This window comes from Ranitomeya imitator, chromosome 3 (assembly GCF_032444005.1).
Source record: "Ranitomeya imitator isolate aRanImi1 chromosome 3, aRanImi1.pri, whole genome shotgun sequence".
NCBI lineage: Eukaryota > Metazoa > Chordata > Amphibia > Anura > Dendrobatidae > Ranitomeya > Ranitomeya imitator.
In genome coordinates, this window is record NC_091284.1 from 806,575,609 (window position 1) to 806,590,765 (window position 15,157).

The 15,157-nt window shown below is 42.1% G+C and overlaps 1 protein-coding gene across 1 annotated transcript in view; it reads right to left on the reverse strand.

The window, feature by feature from the left end:
* Positions 1 to 15,157, reverse strand: part of LOC138671246 (cyclic nucleotide-binding domain-containing protein 2-like) — a 385,035-nt gene that overhangs the window by 167,767 nt on the left and 202,111 nt on the right. Inside the window, exon 12 of the mRNA XM_069759242.1 lies at positions 12,416 to 12,465. Coding sequence (XP_069615343.1) covers positions 12,416 to 12,465 — 50 coding nt within the window. The remainder of the gene's footprint in view (positions 1 to 12,415; positions 12,466 to 15,157) is intronic.

Sequence of the window (15,157 nt, forward strand, 5' to 3'; positions counted from 1 at the left end):
CTGATAGTTACTGATAATAAGGACGAGCTCTGGGATGTGGGAACTCTGCTGACCACAATCCCTAATCCTATCAAACACACTAGAAATAGCCGTGGATTGCGCCTAACGCTCCCTATGCAACTCGGCACAGCCTAAGGAACTAGCTAGCCCTGAAGATAGAAAAAAAAGCCTACCTTGCCTCAGAGAAATTCCCCAAAGGAAAAGGCAGCCCCCCACATATAATGACTGTGAGTAAAGATGAAAATACAAACACAGAGATGAAATAGATTTAGCAAAGTGAGGCCCGACTTACTGAACAGACCGAGGATAGAAAAGGTTACTTTGCGGTCAGCACAAAAACCTGCAAAAAGACCACGCAGAGGGCGCAAAAAAGACCCTCCGCACCGACTCACGGTGCGGAGGCGCTCCCTCTGCGTCCCAGAGCTTCCAGCAAGCAAGACACAATAAAAATAGCAAGCTGGACAGAAAAAATAGCAAACCAAAGAAATACAAGCTGTAACTTAGCTTCTGCTGGGAAGACAGGTCACAAGAACGATCCAGGAGTGAACTAGACCAATACTGGAACATTGACAGGTGGCGTGGAGCAAAGATCTAAGTGGAGTTAAATAGAGCGGCAGCTAACGAATTAACCTCGTCACCTGTGGAAGGAAACTCAGAAACACCCACCAGAGAAAGTCCATGGACAGAACCAGCCGAAGTACCATTCATGACCACAGGAGGGAGCCCGACAACAGAATTCACAACAGTCTATGTGGCTTCCAGTAACTCTGCTACTAGTGATGGGCGAACTGGAGGATGTTCGAGTCCAGAGGGTTTGGTCCAATATTTAAAAAAAAGTTTGGTTCAGGTACCAGAACAGTACCCGAATTCAAACCTCAACCCATACCCCATGCAGATGAATGGGGGGCCAGATCAATCGCTATTTGCCACGCTGTCATCTCCTTGATAGCAGGGCAAACAAGGGCAATGTTCGCCGGTAAGATTGTTACCCCCAGTCAGAGTGCTGCGGTCCTCACGTTGTCATACAGATGACAGTGTGTGAGCCAGCAGCTGTGATCAGCGGTAAAAAGGATACTGCCAGTCACAGGCGTCGGCTGATGAAAGAGTACTACTCCCATTAGCATTCGCCTGTTGTCGCTGAAATCAGCAAGAGCAAGCGCTGCCGATGGTATTATTCATCAGCTGGCGCCTTTGCTATAAATATATATACTTTTAAAAGAACATGGAGTCTCTTCTATTTTTGATAACCAATGCAGGCAAAACCGACAGCTGGGCGCTACAACCCTCAGCTGTCAGCTTTATCATGACTGGATATCAAGAATAGAAAGGTCTCATGCTTTACCTTTTTAATTATTTAAATAAATAATTTAAAAAATCAGCGTGGGGTCCCTCCATTTTTGTCAACCAGCCAAGCAAAAGCAGACAGCTGGGGACTCACATTCTTCAAACGTGTAAAGGTCCATGGATATTGGCCGGCCCCCAGCCTAAAAATATTTGCCCATAGCTGTTGTGAGTTCTGTTTTTGGGCTCCCTCTGGTGGTTACTGATGGTACTGGGTGACTTGTCTTTCCTGGGTCTCTGGGTTCCACCTATTCCATCAGGATATGGGAGTTTCCTATTTAACCTGGCTTTGCTGGCATTTCCTCGCCGGTTATCAATGTATCCAGTGTGTCTTGTTACCTCTGCTCCCTGCTCCTAGAACCTTCTGGTCAAGCTAAGTTTGGATTTTCCTGTTTTGGTGTTTTGCTTTGTTTGGTTTTTAGTCCAGCCTGCAGATATGTGATTCTTTGCTGCTGGTTGCTCTAGTGGGCTGAAATTGCTCCTCATGTACCATGAGTTGGCACATGAGTTCAAGTAATTTCAGGATGGTTTTTTGAAGGGTTTTTCGCTGACCGCGCAGTTCACTTTTGTATCCTCTGCTATTTAGCTTTAGCGGGCCTCATTTTTGCTGAAACTGTTTTCATACTGCGTATGTGCTTTCCTCTCATTTCACCGTCATTATATGTGGGGGGCTGCTATTTCTGTGGGGTATTTCTCTGGAGGCAAGAGAGGTCTGTGTTTCTTCTAATAGGGGAAGTTAGATCTTCGGCTGGAGCGAGACGTCTAGGATCATCGTAGGCACGTTCCCCGGCTACTTTTATTTGTGTGTTAGGTTCAGGGTCGCGGTCAGCTCAGGTTCCATCGCCCTAGAGCTTGTTTGTATCTGTGCTTGTCCTTTAGTGATCCCCTGCCATTGGGATCATGACAGTATAACCGGCCCACAAAGTGTTAATTGTATTGGCTGAAGTAGGAGGATAAGTAGTCTGAGGAAGTTTTTTTTTTTTTTTTTTTTTCTCTTTCCCTCAGAGTTTGCTGCCTAGCCTTATTGCAGCCTGGCTACTTCCTCCTCCTCTTAATCTTTGAATGGCTCTGATCCCAGCTGTTTATCATGGACGTCCACAGTTTGGCTTCCAGCCTGAATAATCTTGCCGCTAAGGTTCAAAATATACAGGATTTTGTTGTACATGCTCCTATGTTTGAACCTAGAATTCCTGTCCCAGAGTTTTTTTCTGGAGATAGATCTCGTTTTCTGAATTTTAGGAACAATTGCAAGTTGTTTCTTTCTTTGAAATTTCGCTCCTCTGGAGACCCTGCTCAGCAAGTCAAGATTATTATATCTTTCCTGCGGGGTGACCCTCAGGATTGGGCATTTGCATTGGCACCAGGGGACCCTGCGTTGCTTAATGCGGATGCGTTTTTTCTGGCATTGGGTTTGCTCTATGAGGAACCTAACCAAGAGATTCAGGCTGAAAAAGCTTTGTTGGCCCTCTCTCAGGGGCAAGATGAAGCAGAAATTTATTGTCAAAAATTTCGGAAGTGGTCGGTGCTTACTCAGTGGAATGAGTGCGCCGTGGCTGCAAAGTTCAGAGATGGCCTTTCTGAGGCCATTAAAGATGTTATGGTGGGGTTCCCTGCGCCTACTGGTCTGAATGAGTCTATGACTATGGCTATTCAGATTGATCGGCGTTTACTGGAGCGCAAACCTGTGCATCATTTGGCGGTGTCGTCTGAACCGTCACCTGAGATAATGCAATGTGATAGAATTCAGTCCAGAAGTGAACGGCAAAATTATAGGCGGAAAAAAAGGTTGTGCTTTTATTGTGGTGATTCAGCTCATGTTATATCAGCATGCTCTAAACGCACAAAAAAGGTTGATAAGTCTGTTGCCATTAGTACTTTACAGTCTAAGTTCATTCTGTCTGTGACTCTGATTTGTTCATTATCATCCATTTCCGTCGATGCCTATGTGGATTCAGGCGCTGCCCTGAGTCTTATGGATTGGTCATTTGCCAATCGCTGTGGGTTTAGTCTGGAGCCTCTGGAAGTCCCTATTCCTTTGAAGGGAATTGACTCTACACCTTTGGCTATGAATAAACCTCAGTACTGGACACAAGTGACAATGCGTATGACTCCCGTTCATCAGGAGGTGATTCGCTTCCTGGTGTTGTATAATTTGCATGATGTCCTAGTACTTGGTCTGCCATGGTTACAAACTCATAATCCAGTCCTTGACTGGAAATCAATGTCTGTGTTAAGCTGGGGTTGTCAGGGGGTTCATGATGATGCACCTCCGATTTCTATCGCTTCATCTACTCCTTCTGAGATTCCTGTGTTTTTGTCTGACTATCGGGATGTTTTTGAGGAGCCTAAGCTCAGTTCGCTTCCTCCTCACAGGGATTGCGATTGTGCTATAAATTTAATTCCAGGCAGTAAATTTCCTAAAGGTCGTTTGTTCAATCTGTCAGTGCCAGAGCATACTGCTATGCGGGATTATGTTAAGGAGTCCTTGGAAAAGGGACATATCCGTCCATCTTTGTCCCCTTTGGGAGCAGGTTTTTTTTTCGTGGCCAAAAAAGATGGTTCCTTGAGGCCTTGTATAGATTATCGTCTTTTGAATAAGATTACCGTAAAATATCAGTATCCTTTGCCATTGTTGACTGATTTGTTTGCTCGCATTAAGGGGGCTAAATGGTTCACTAAGATTGATCTTCGGGGTGCGTATAATCTTATACGAATAAAGCAAGGTGATGAGTGGAAAACCGCATTTAATACGCCTGAGGGCCATTTTGAGTATTTGGTAATGCCTTTTGGACTTTCTAATGCTCCTTCAGTCTTCCAGTCCTTTATGCACGATATTTTCCGTGAATATCTGGATAAATTTATGATTGTGTATTTGGATGATATTTTGTTTTTTTCTGATGACTGGGAATCTCATGTTCAGCAGGTCAGGAAGGTGTTTCAGGTCCTGCGGGCCAATTCCTTGTTTGTAAAAGGCTCAAAGTGTCTCTTTGGAGTCCAGAAGATTTCTTTCTTGGGGTATATTTTTTCCCCTTCTACTATTGAGATGGATCCCGTCAAGGTTCAGGCTATTTGTGACTGGACGCAGCCTACATCTCTTAAGAGTCTACAGAAGTTCTTGGGCTTTGCTAATTTCTATCGTCGTTTTATAACTAATTTTTCTAGTGTTGTTAAGCCTTTGACGGATTTGACTAAGAAGGGTGCTGATGTTGCTAATTGGTCTCCTGCGGCTGTGGAGGCCTTTCAGGAACTTAAGCGCCGGTTTTCTTCTGCTCCTGTGTTGCGTCAGCCAGATGTTTCGCTCCCTTTTCAGGTTGAGGTTGATGCTTCCGAGATTGGAGCGGGGGCGGTTTTGTCACAGAGAAGCTCCGATGGCTCAGTGATGAAGCCATGCGCGTTTTTTTCTAGAAAGTTTTCGCCGGCTGAGCGGAATTATGATGTTGGTAATCGGGAACTTTTGGCCATGAAGTGGGCATTTGAGGATTGGCGTCATTGGCTAGAGGGTGCTAGACATCGTGTGGTGGTCTTGACTGATCACAAAAATTTGATTTACCTTGAGTCTGCCAGGCGTCTGAATCCTAGACAGGCTCGTTGGTCACTGTTTTTCTCTCGTTTCAATTTTGTGGTTTCATACCTGCCAGGTTCAAAGAATGTGAAGGCGGATGCTCTTTCTAGGAGTTTTGTGCCTGACTCCCTTGGAAATTCTGAGCCCTCTGGTATCCTTAGGGATGGGGTGATTTTGTCTGCTGTCTCCCCAGACTTGCGACATGCTTTGCAGGAGTTTCAGGTGGGTAAACCTGATCGTTGTCCGCCTGAGAGACTGTTTGTTCCGGATAATTGGACCAGTAGAGTCATCTCCGAGGTCCATTCTTCTGTGTTGGCAGGTCATCCCGGAATATTTGGTACTAGAGACTTGGTGGCCAGGTCTTTTTGGTGGCCTTCCTTGTCGAGGGATGTGCGTTCTTTTGTGCAGTCTTGTGAGGTTTGTGCTCGGGCTAAGCCTTGCTGTTCTCGGGCCAGTGGATTGTTGTCACCTTTGCCTATCCCGAAGAGGCCTTGGACGCACATTTCCATGGACTTTATTTCGGATCTCCCTGTCTCTCAAAAAATGTCCGTCATCTGGGTTGTGTGTGATCGCTTTTCTAAAATGGTTCATCTGGTACCCTTGCCTAAGTTGCCTTCCTCCTCTGAGTGGGTCCCTCTGTTTTTTCAGAATGTGGTTCGTTTGCATGGGATTCCTGAGAACATCGTTTCTGACAGGGGATCCCAGTTTGTGTCTAGATTTTGGCGGACGTTCTGTGCTAAGATGGGCATTGATTTGTCCTTTTCGTCTGCATTCCATCCTCAGACGAATGGCCAGACTGAACGAACTAATCAGACCTTGGAAACTTATTTAAGGTGTTTTGTTTCTGCTGATCAGGATGACTGGGTTACCTTTTTGCTGCTGGCCGAGTTTGCCCTTAATAATCGGGCTAGTTCTGCTACCTTGGTTTCTCCTTTCTTTTGTAATTCGGGATTTCATCCTCGTTTTTCCTCTGGTCAGGTGGAACCTTCTGATTGTCCTGGAGTGGACATGGTGGTGGATAGGTTGCATCGGATTTGGAGTCATGTGGTGGACAATTTGAAGTTGTCCCAGGAGAAGGCTCAGCAGTTTGCTAATCGCCGTCGCCGCGTGGGTCCTCGACTTCTTGTTGGGGACTTGGTGTGGTTGTCTTCTCGTTTTGTTCCTATGAAGGTCTCTTCTCCTAAGTTCAAGCCTCGGTTCATCGGTCCCTATAGGATCTTGGAAATTCTTAACCCTGTGTCGTTTCGTTTGGATCTCCCGGCATCGTTTGCTATTCATAATGTGTTCCATCGGTCGTTGTTGCGGAAGTATGAGGTACCTGTTGTTCCTTCGCTTGAGCCTCCTGCTCCAGTGCTGGTGGAGGGAGAATTGGAGTATGTTGTGGAGAAGATCTTGGATTCTCGTGTTTCCAGACGGAAACTCCAGTATTTGGTCAAGTGGAAGGGTTATGGTCAGGAGGATAATTCTTGGGTGGTTGCCTCGGATGTTCATGCTGATGATTTGGTTCGCGCTTTTCATAGGGCTCATCCTGGTCACCCTGGTGGTTCTCGTGAGGGTTCGGTGACCCCTCCTCAAGGGGGGGGTACTGTTGTGAGTTCTGTTTTTGGGCTCCCTCTGGTGGTTACTGATGGTACTGGGTGACTTGTCTTTCCTGGGTCTCTGGGTTCCACCTGTTCCATCAGGATATGGGAGTTTCCTATTTAACCTGGCTTTGCTGGCATTTCCTCGCCGGTTATCAATGTATCCAGTGTGTCTTGTTACCTCTGCTCCCTGCTCCTAGAACCTTCTGGTCAAGCTAAGTTTGGATTTTCCTGTTTTGGTGTTTTGCTTTGTTTGGTTTTTAGTCCAGCCTGCAGATATGTGATTCTTTGCTGCTGGTTGCTCTAGTGGGCTGAAATTGCTCCTCATGTACCATGAGTTGGCACATGAGTTCAAGTAATTTCAGGATGGTTTTTTGAAGGGTTTTTCGCTGACCGCGCAGTTCACTTTTGTATCCTCTGCTATTTAGCTTTAGCGGGCCTCATTTTTGCTGAAACTGTTTTCATACTGCGTATGTGCTTTCCTCTCATTTCACCGTCATTATATGTGGGGGGCTGCTATTTCTGTGGGGTATTTCTCTGGAGGCAAGAGAGGTCTGTGTTTCTTCTAATAGGGGAAGTTAGATCTTCGGCTGGAGCGAGACGTCTAGGATCATCGTAGGCACGTTCCCCGGCTACTTTTATTTGTGTGTTAGGTTCAGGGTCGCGGTCAGCTCAGGTTCCATCGCCCTAGAGCTTGTTTGTATCTGTGCTTGTCCTTTAGTGATCCCCTGCCATTGGGATCATGACACATAGCTGCCCCAGAAAATTTAGGGATTTTTTCCAGGCTCCATATGCCCAGGAGTCTGGAAGAAATCATTAACATAAAACATTACAAATGTATTTTTCAAGATCTATACCGCAGCTATGAAACATACAGGTAAGACTGGTTTAACAATTCTATTAGCTGTATGCCCATAGTAATAGCTCAAAGTCATCCAAGGGTTGACAGATTCCTTTTAAATGCATTTTAAAAAATTATTATTTTTTGTCAGTTTCCATATCACAATCTATGGCATGTAAAAATGGGGTCACCCTTGGTCAAAATAACTGTTATTACAAACAGTTAACCAAGTTGAAGATGAAATGATCTCTGGAAGGACTAAAATTAAAGATGACACATTTCCTTTGTATTTTAGGCAAAAAAAATATTGTTATTTTTTACATTTTCAGATTTACAAAAAGGAAAATGGTCCAATACAAAAATGTGACGATTTGTGTGCTCGGGTAACTTTGACCAAGGTTTTAGACGTTAATTATTCTGTTAAGATTATGGCTTGTTCACTATCTTTCACAGCTTTATAAAAACCCAGCCTCATCTAACCTTGTGCCAAAAAAACAGCAGGCATGGGTTCTTCTAAGCAGCTGCAGCTGCTAGCACTCTGAAAATGAAAATGGTAGAGGGCTACAAAGCAGCCCTTTCCTCAGTTCAAAATGTCATTAAGAAATGGCAGTTGACAAGAACAGTGGAGGTCAAGATAAGGTCTGCAAGACCAAGCAAAATTTCACTGAGCTGCTTGTAGGATTGCTAGAGAGGCAAATCAGAACCCCCGCTTGACTGTAAAAGACCTTTAGAAAGATTTAGCAGACTCTGGAGTTGTGATACATTGTTCTACTATTCAGAGACACGTGCAGAAATATGGCCTTCATAGAAGAGTCATCAGAAGAAAATCTCTCCTGCGACCTCACCATAAAATTCAGCATCAGAAGTATGCAAATGAACATCTAAACAAGCCTGATGCAACTTGGAAACAAGTCCTGTGGACCGATGAGGTTACAATAGAACTGTTTGGCCACAATGATGAAAGGTACATGTGGATAAAAAAGGGCACAGAATTTCAGGAAAAAAAAAATCTCACCAATCATTAAGCATTGGGGTGGATCAATCATGATTTGGGGTTGTGTTGCAGCCAATGGCACAGGGAACAGTTCACGGGTAGAGGGAAGAATGGATTCAAAGACCTTTCAACAAATTCTTGATGCAAACATAACACCGTCTGTAGAAAAGCTGAAGTTGAAAAGAGGCTGGCTTCTACAAATGGATAATGATCCTAAACACACGTCACAATCTACAATAGACGACCTCAAAAGGTGCAAGTTCAAGGTTTTATAATGGCCCTCACAGTCCCTTGATCTGAACGTCATTGAAAATCTGTGGCTAGATCACAGAATAACAGAGGATGCAGGACGCCCCAGGAATCTCACAGTACTGGAGGAATTTTTCCAATTCTCAAACAAGAATTAAAGGACTCTTGTCTGGCTAAAAAAAAGTGTTTACAAGCTGTGATACTATCAAAAGGGCGTGCTACTAGGTACTAACCAAGCAGCGTGCCCAAACTTTTGCATAGGCCTATGTTCCTTTCTGTAATTTTTAAAATGTAAATGACGAAAATATTTTTTCTTGCCTAAAATACAAAGGAAATTTGTCATCTTTAACTTTAGACCTTTTAGAAATCATTTCATCTTTAACTTGCTTAACTGTTCACAATAACAGTTATTTTGACCAGGGGTGCCCAAACTTTTACATGCCACCGTATCTGTACATATTCATCTGTAATAAAGAATCATTATTATAACATGGGGCCTTAGATTGGCCCAGTGAAATAGCCTCCCCCTATAGACCGACTATAGTTTAGCACCACTAAATTCTGACTTTGTCTCATGAAGTACTAACACAGATGTATTCTGGGTCCAAATTGCAGCCACAACACTAATACTTTTACTCATTTGGTCTTTGATCACATATGCTTCTGCCATGATCTAAGTTTAGTTCAGTACATCGGTGAGTGTGGGGGTTTCTTTCTTTCAGGAGTAATACTGACCTAAGAATGTGGCTGTATTATGACATAAAATTGGCCTATGTCTGATATTCTGAATTTCCCGTCATCTTCTTACACATTTTGCCCCTTATGTTTTATTTTTGTAATGTTCACTGTTATTTCGACAAACTTTGCATAAATCAATAGTACAAACAAATATAAAAAAATCTTGTGACAGAACCTATCAAAGAAATGTTGTATTTTTCCCCACTTATGAGCCATTTCTTCACCTTTCCTCTGTCAAGTGTATGAGCTAGTGATTTCCAGTAAGTGTTTTATCTTTATCTGTGCTGGATTCACGTCTACACTGCTCAGTAGTGCTGAATAATGTTCTCCATTCTGTTGCTGCTTTTGAACATGTGCTCCATAGAGACAGGAGAACAGGAATCCCTTATCTGTATGTGCTGTGTATGGGAGACATCATAGCAGCTATTCTTCATCCACCAGCTCAGAGACAACTGAAAATAGAGATAGAGCCGGCAGAGGAGAAAATCACTGAAAAATGGGAAATACAAGTCATAGTGACAGCTCATTCTGAAAAGTCATTAAAATGACAACCTGCTGTGTATGGGAGACATCATAGCAGCTATTCTCCACACACCAGATCAGAGACAACTAAAATTAATAATAGAGCCTGCAGAGGAGAAAACCTCATTCTAAAAAGTCATTAAACTGACAACCTGTGTGTGCTGTGTATGGGAGACATCATAGCACCTAGTCTCCACCCACCAGCTCAGAGACAACTAAAATTAGAGATAGAGCCTGCAGAGGTGAAAACCACTGAAAAATGAGGAATACAAGTTAGATAATGACAGCTCATTCTGAACAGTCATTAAAATGACAACCTGTGTGTGCTGTGTATGGGAGACATCATAGCAGCTATTCTCGACCCACCACCTCAGAGACAACTGAAAATAGAGATAGAACCTGCAGAGGAGAAAACCACTGAAAAATGGGGAATACAAGTCATATAATGACAGCTCACTCCGAAAAGTCATTAAAATGACAACCTGTGTGTGCTGTGTATGGGAGACATCATAGCAGCTAGTCTCCACCCACCAGCTCAGAGACAACTAAAATTAGAGATAGAGCCTACAGAGGAGAAAACCACTGAAAAATGAGGAATACAAGTTAGATAATGACAGCTCATTCTGAACAGTCATTAAAATGACAATCAGTGTGCTGTGTATAGGAGACATCATAGCAGCTATTCTTCACCCACCAGCTCAGAGACAACTGAAAATAGAGATAGAGCCTGCAGAGGAGAAAACCATTGAAAAATGGGGAATACAAGTCATATAATGACAGCTCACTCCGAAAAGTCATTAAAATGACAACCTGTGTGTGCTGTGTATGGGAGACCTCATTGCAGCTAGTCTCCACCCACCAGCTCAGAGACAACTGAAATGAGAGATAGAGCCTAAAGAGGAGAAAACCACTGAAAAATGAGGAATATAAGTCATATAATGACAGCTCATTCTGAAAAGTCATTAAAATGACAATTTGGTTTTACGATAGCAGATTAGACTATATCACCCACGTCCTTCTAGTTCTAAAAATGCATTAAATAATTGCAGGTCTATTAGTAATGAGAAATATGAAGAGAGAAAGGAGCATAAAGCTGCAATAATACAATACTAGTGTTTGCATATATTAGACCCACGCAGCCGATGAAAGAGGATCTTTATATTCTGCTATTGAACGTGTGTCAGCAAAGCAGCGCTATCTTGTTTATTGAATTAAACATAAAGCAGCCGATCAATGAACATTGCCTGAAATGTAATTGTTAAGTCATAAAACAAATGGCAGAAAGTTTCCCTTTTGTTTGTTTTACTATGTCCTGGTTAAAGATTCCGTTTTTACCAAGCGCCAGGAAAGTACATTCAGCTCGGATACATCATCACTTTCTAAACGGTATCATCATTACGATTCTTATTTTAGCAGATGTAGTAAATCTGACATTCAAAACGGAAAATCCTTTCCCGACAAGGAGTATTTGTTCCTGTTTGTTTCAGATTTTTGGAAATAAGATTCATTAAAGTAACACAATAATCTTTTTTTTTTTTTTAAGTGAATGATGATGAAGATCAGATGATCGCTGAGGTTGCTGCCGCTAGCCGTACATTACTCCTACAGCGGCCACTATAGGTGAAGCGCAGTATTACACATCAGTCATTGAAATGAACAGACAACTAGAGGAAGAGCTGATTTTTCTTGGCATCTTTCCAGTAAGGTCCTAATTAAGTGACCCTATAAAAAGAGATTATTATGTTCATGATAATAACAAGACTCAACATGTTTCAGGTCATGCTGGTTTAATAGCTAAAATTTGAGGGTGATTTTTTTTTTCCGATTTTTTTTCTATGAAATAAGTTTATTAACATATTTTACATACCTATAGTATTTTTCTTTTAATTTATTTTTCTATTCTTTTTTTTCTTTTCCCCCTAGTCAACAAATTATCCGCTATAATATCTCCATTTTAAAGCATACTGAGACATGAGGGATTTCTGATGTAGCATTTTTTGTTGACAACCCATCAATAGGACTATGAAATCCGCCATTGTCCAGCCCCAGATCATGAAAAATGGAAATGTTACTGGTCTCGGAAAATGGTGACCCAACCAATTTTTTTTTTCACCACTTAAATAAAAAGAAAAAACTACACATATTTGGTATCAGCGTAATTGTATTGACCTGGCGATTCATATTGCTTTTACTGTATAGTGAACATAGTAAAGAAAAATGAAAACATTTGTGGATTTTAACTTTTTTTTTTATTTTTTGGAATTGTAATTTTTTTTTTCCTTGTTTTCTGTGCGTCACGTGATAAAATTTATGGTGTCAGTCAAAAGTTCAACTCATCCTGCAAGAAAAAAAAACAATATGGGGACAGAAAAATTTTAAAAAAAGTTATGGATCTTCGAAGGAGGGGAGGAAAAAGTGGAACCAAAAAAATAGAACTGGGAAATTTAATGATCCATTAATTTACAGAAACCTGCGGTCCTCCAGGGCAAGAACTTCTAACTGTTCAATGCTGAGTCCTCGTGGGAGGATCATATGAAGGGACGTCCCTTGAGTAACTACATACAGCCTCATATAAACCTTTTAGTTACCTTTGCTGATGATTTGCTTCTTAATTCCTCATCATTCCTCTGGAGATGATCTGTAATTTATAAAATATAGTAACTAGCGGCAGCCGTATCACTTTAGGTAGCATGTCCTAGAGTTGAGCAGTCACTTTACGGGAGGTCACGTAAAGAGGCTTCATACATACAGGCAGGACATGTTCACAATTAATATCAGACAGTCTTTGATGTTTATTATATATTTATAGAAATCATTTTCTGGGGTTCGCTCAGCATGGGGCACTGGAGAAACATCCCCCCAAACCTGTCAGGCCACCATTATTGTGATATTCAGTATATGCCTTTAAGACTTTAAAGTCCCAAAGCTTTATTACTCTGCAGGTGGTCACATATAAATGAGCCAGGACTAGTCTGGTAGGGCCTTGTTTCCATCAGACTAGTCTTGTCTCAGATCTCATTACGCCCCCATGGGTATGATTGACATCTTTCATCCAATTTATTTAATGGCAGAATTACCGTAAATCTTACAGACACGCAACGTGCCAATGGTTTTACCATGAAGTGGATTGTGTAAAGCAGGGGTGTCAAACTGCATTCCTCGAGGGCTGCAAACAGGTCATGTTTTCAGGATTTCCTTGTACTGCACAGGTGATAATTTAATCACCAACTCATTATTTGTGTAGGTGATTAAATTATCACCTGTGCAGTAGAAGGAAATCCTGAAAACATGACCTGTTTGCAGCCCTGGAGGAATGCAGTTTGACACCCCTGGTGTAAAGGATGTCAATCACACCCCACCCCATGCTAGGACCACTGACACGTCTTATGTAGAAACAATATGTCTGGTGGTCTTGCCACGAAGTAGATTACATGGAAGATGTCAGACATGTCCAGGAGGGCGTGTGATTAGTGGGTCCAAGAAAGGACTAGTCTGGGGAAAGCGGTGACGTGACAAACTAATCCTGGCCGATTGAAAGAACAAAACACAGCCCAATAAGTGACACATCACTAGAATCAGACTCTCTGCTCCTATATCATGCTGCTTTTAGATTATATAGCAAAATAATTCTCTAAAACAGCCACATGGATTTCTACAAGCAAGGTAAGGCTGGGTTCACATTGCGCTAGGTGTGTCTAACGGACTCGTTTTTAAGTAGTAAAAACGCAATGTAATGCACATACTAACGCGCCCATAGACTTGCATTGTCTGACGCATCGTGACGCATCCCTAAATTGGTATGCGTTTGTCACATAACTTTTTTTTCTGACGGACCTTCAACGCGGCTTGCAGCGTTTTCGGGTCCGGCCAAGCTAACGCTACGTCACAAATAGCAACGATATCGTTAACAATATCGTTATGTGTGAAGGTACCTTTAGGATTTACCCAGCATTAAAGCATCTTTACATACATGCCATTAGTTTGCATTCACTTAGCTGCCCCCTCCCCCAGGGGGTCTGGGATAGATATGCAAGTGTATAAACACATAAGATAAACAGGGATAGCATAAACAATTAACATACAAAACACTCGCCAAAGGTCGACAGGAATATAAGGAAGGGTAAAAATGTACAAACCAAATGGGAATAGGATATTGAGGAAAACATAGACCCAAAAACAGCACTCAACAATCTCCAGCAGCAACAACGATCTCCAACTCAGCACAGCACAGGACTGATTTTATAGAGAGAGAGGAAATGACCAGGTCAGGAACAGCTGTGAGATGGAGCTGCAAGTTTCTAAGCATCCTAAGAAGGGTCATTAACCACTTCAGCACCAAAGGAAATTAAATTAATTTAATATGAAACACAAACGCACAGGCTAAATGGCAAATCTGCGATTCACAAAATGTAGTGATCTTCTAACTCCACATCTCTCAGGAGGACGTGACCCACTTGTGACAGCACAACCCATGTACCGTGATCTCTCCACTAATGGGAATTGCCATCTGGAAGAATACACTTCCCTACACAACCTCCCTAGGTGAAGACCACCATCAATCTCACCATCTCTTAATTATCTTGCGGCATTGCCCTTTTGTCCGCTCTTCGGTAAATTTTTAATCACTCCTACTTAGTCAAATCATTAGCCTGTGGTTGGCCTTTCCTTTTTTTAAAGGGCAGCCACAGACTTAATAGGTACACTCTGTTTTCTAATTTTAAACCCTTGTTTTGTCCCCTGTCCATGATGAGTCACACTTTATATAGGGTGCTATGTGCATAAACACTTGCCACACTCCATACTTTGGTCACTGCACAACTTTTCTGATAGAGTTCTAAATCCTCTACATAGCAATAGTGTTGCATAATTTATTTCTGACAGCCACTAGAGGGAGCCGAAAGACCAAATGCATACAGTTTTTGTATTGAGCTCAATGTATAATCAGTATTCACTGAGCTCTAAAGCTCCCTCTAGTGGTGACTGCAGGCAGCTAGGATATTAGCACTGATTTATGTCTTTGTATGGAATTAGGAGCACTGTATGTGAAAATCGGACCTCTGATTCTTAAAAAGAGATACTAGGAAATGAAGTAAATAGGAATGAAGTGGTTGTTGAATTTTTATTTCAGTGAGTATCATCCTCCTGAGTGTAAAATTAACTTGGTTTTTCCACTTCAAATCTCTAATGCATAAAGCCTGAAAAACAAGCTGTTATAAAATGAATTATCCACCTCTGCCATATAATAACCTACAGTGCATTTTTCTGTATTGAGCTTATCCTGTAATATTCATTGATTTTCTTAATGTGTCTATTTAAATCAGTTAGGACGG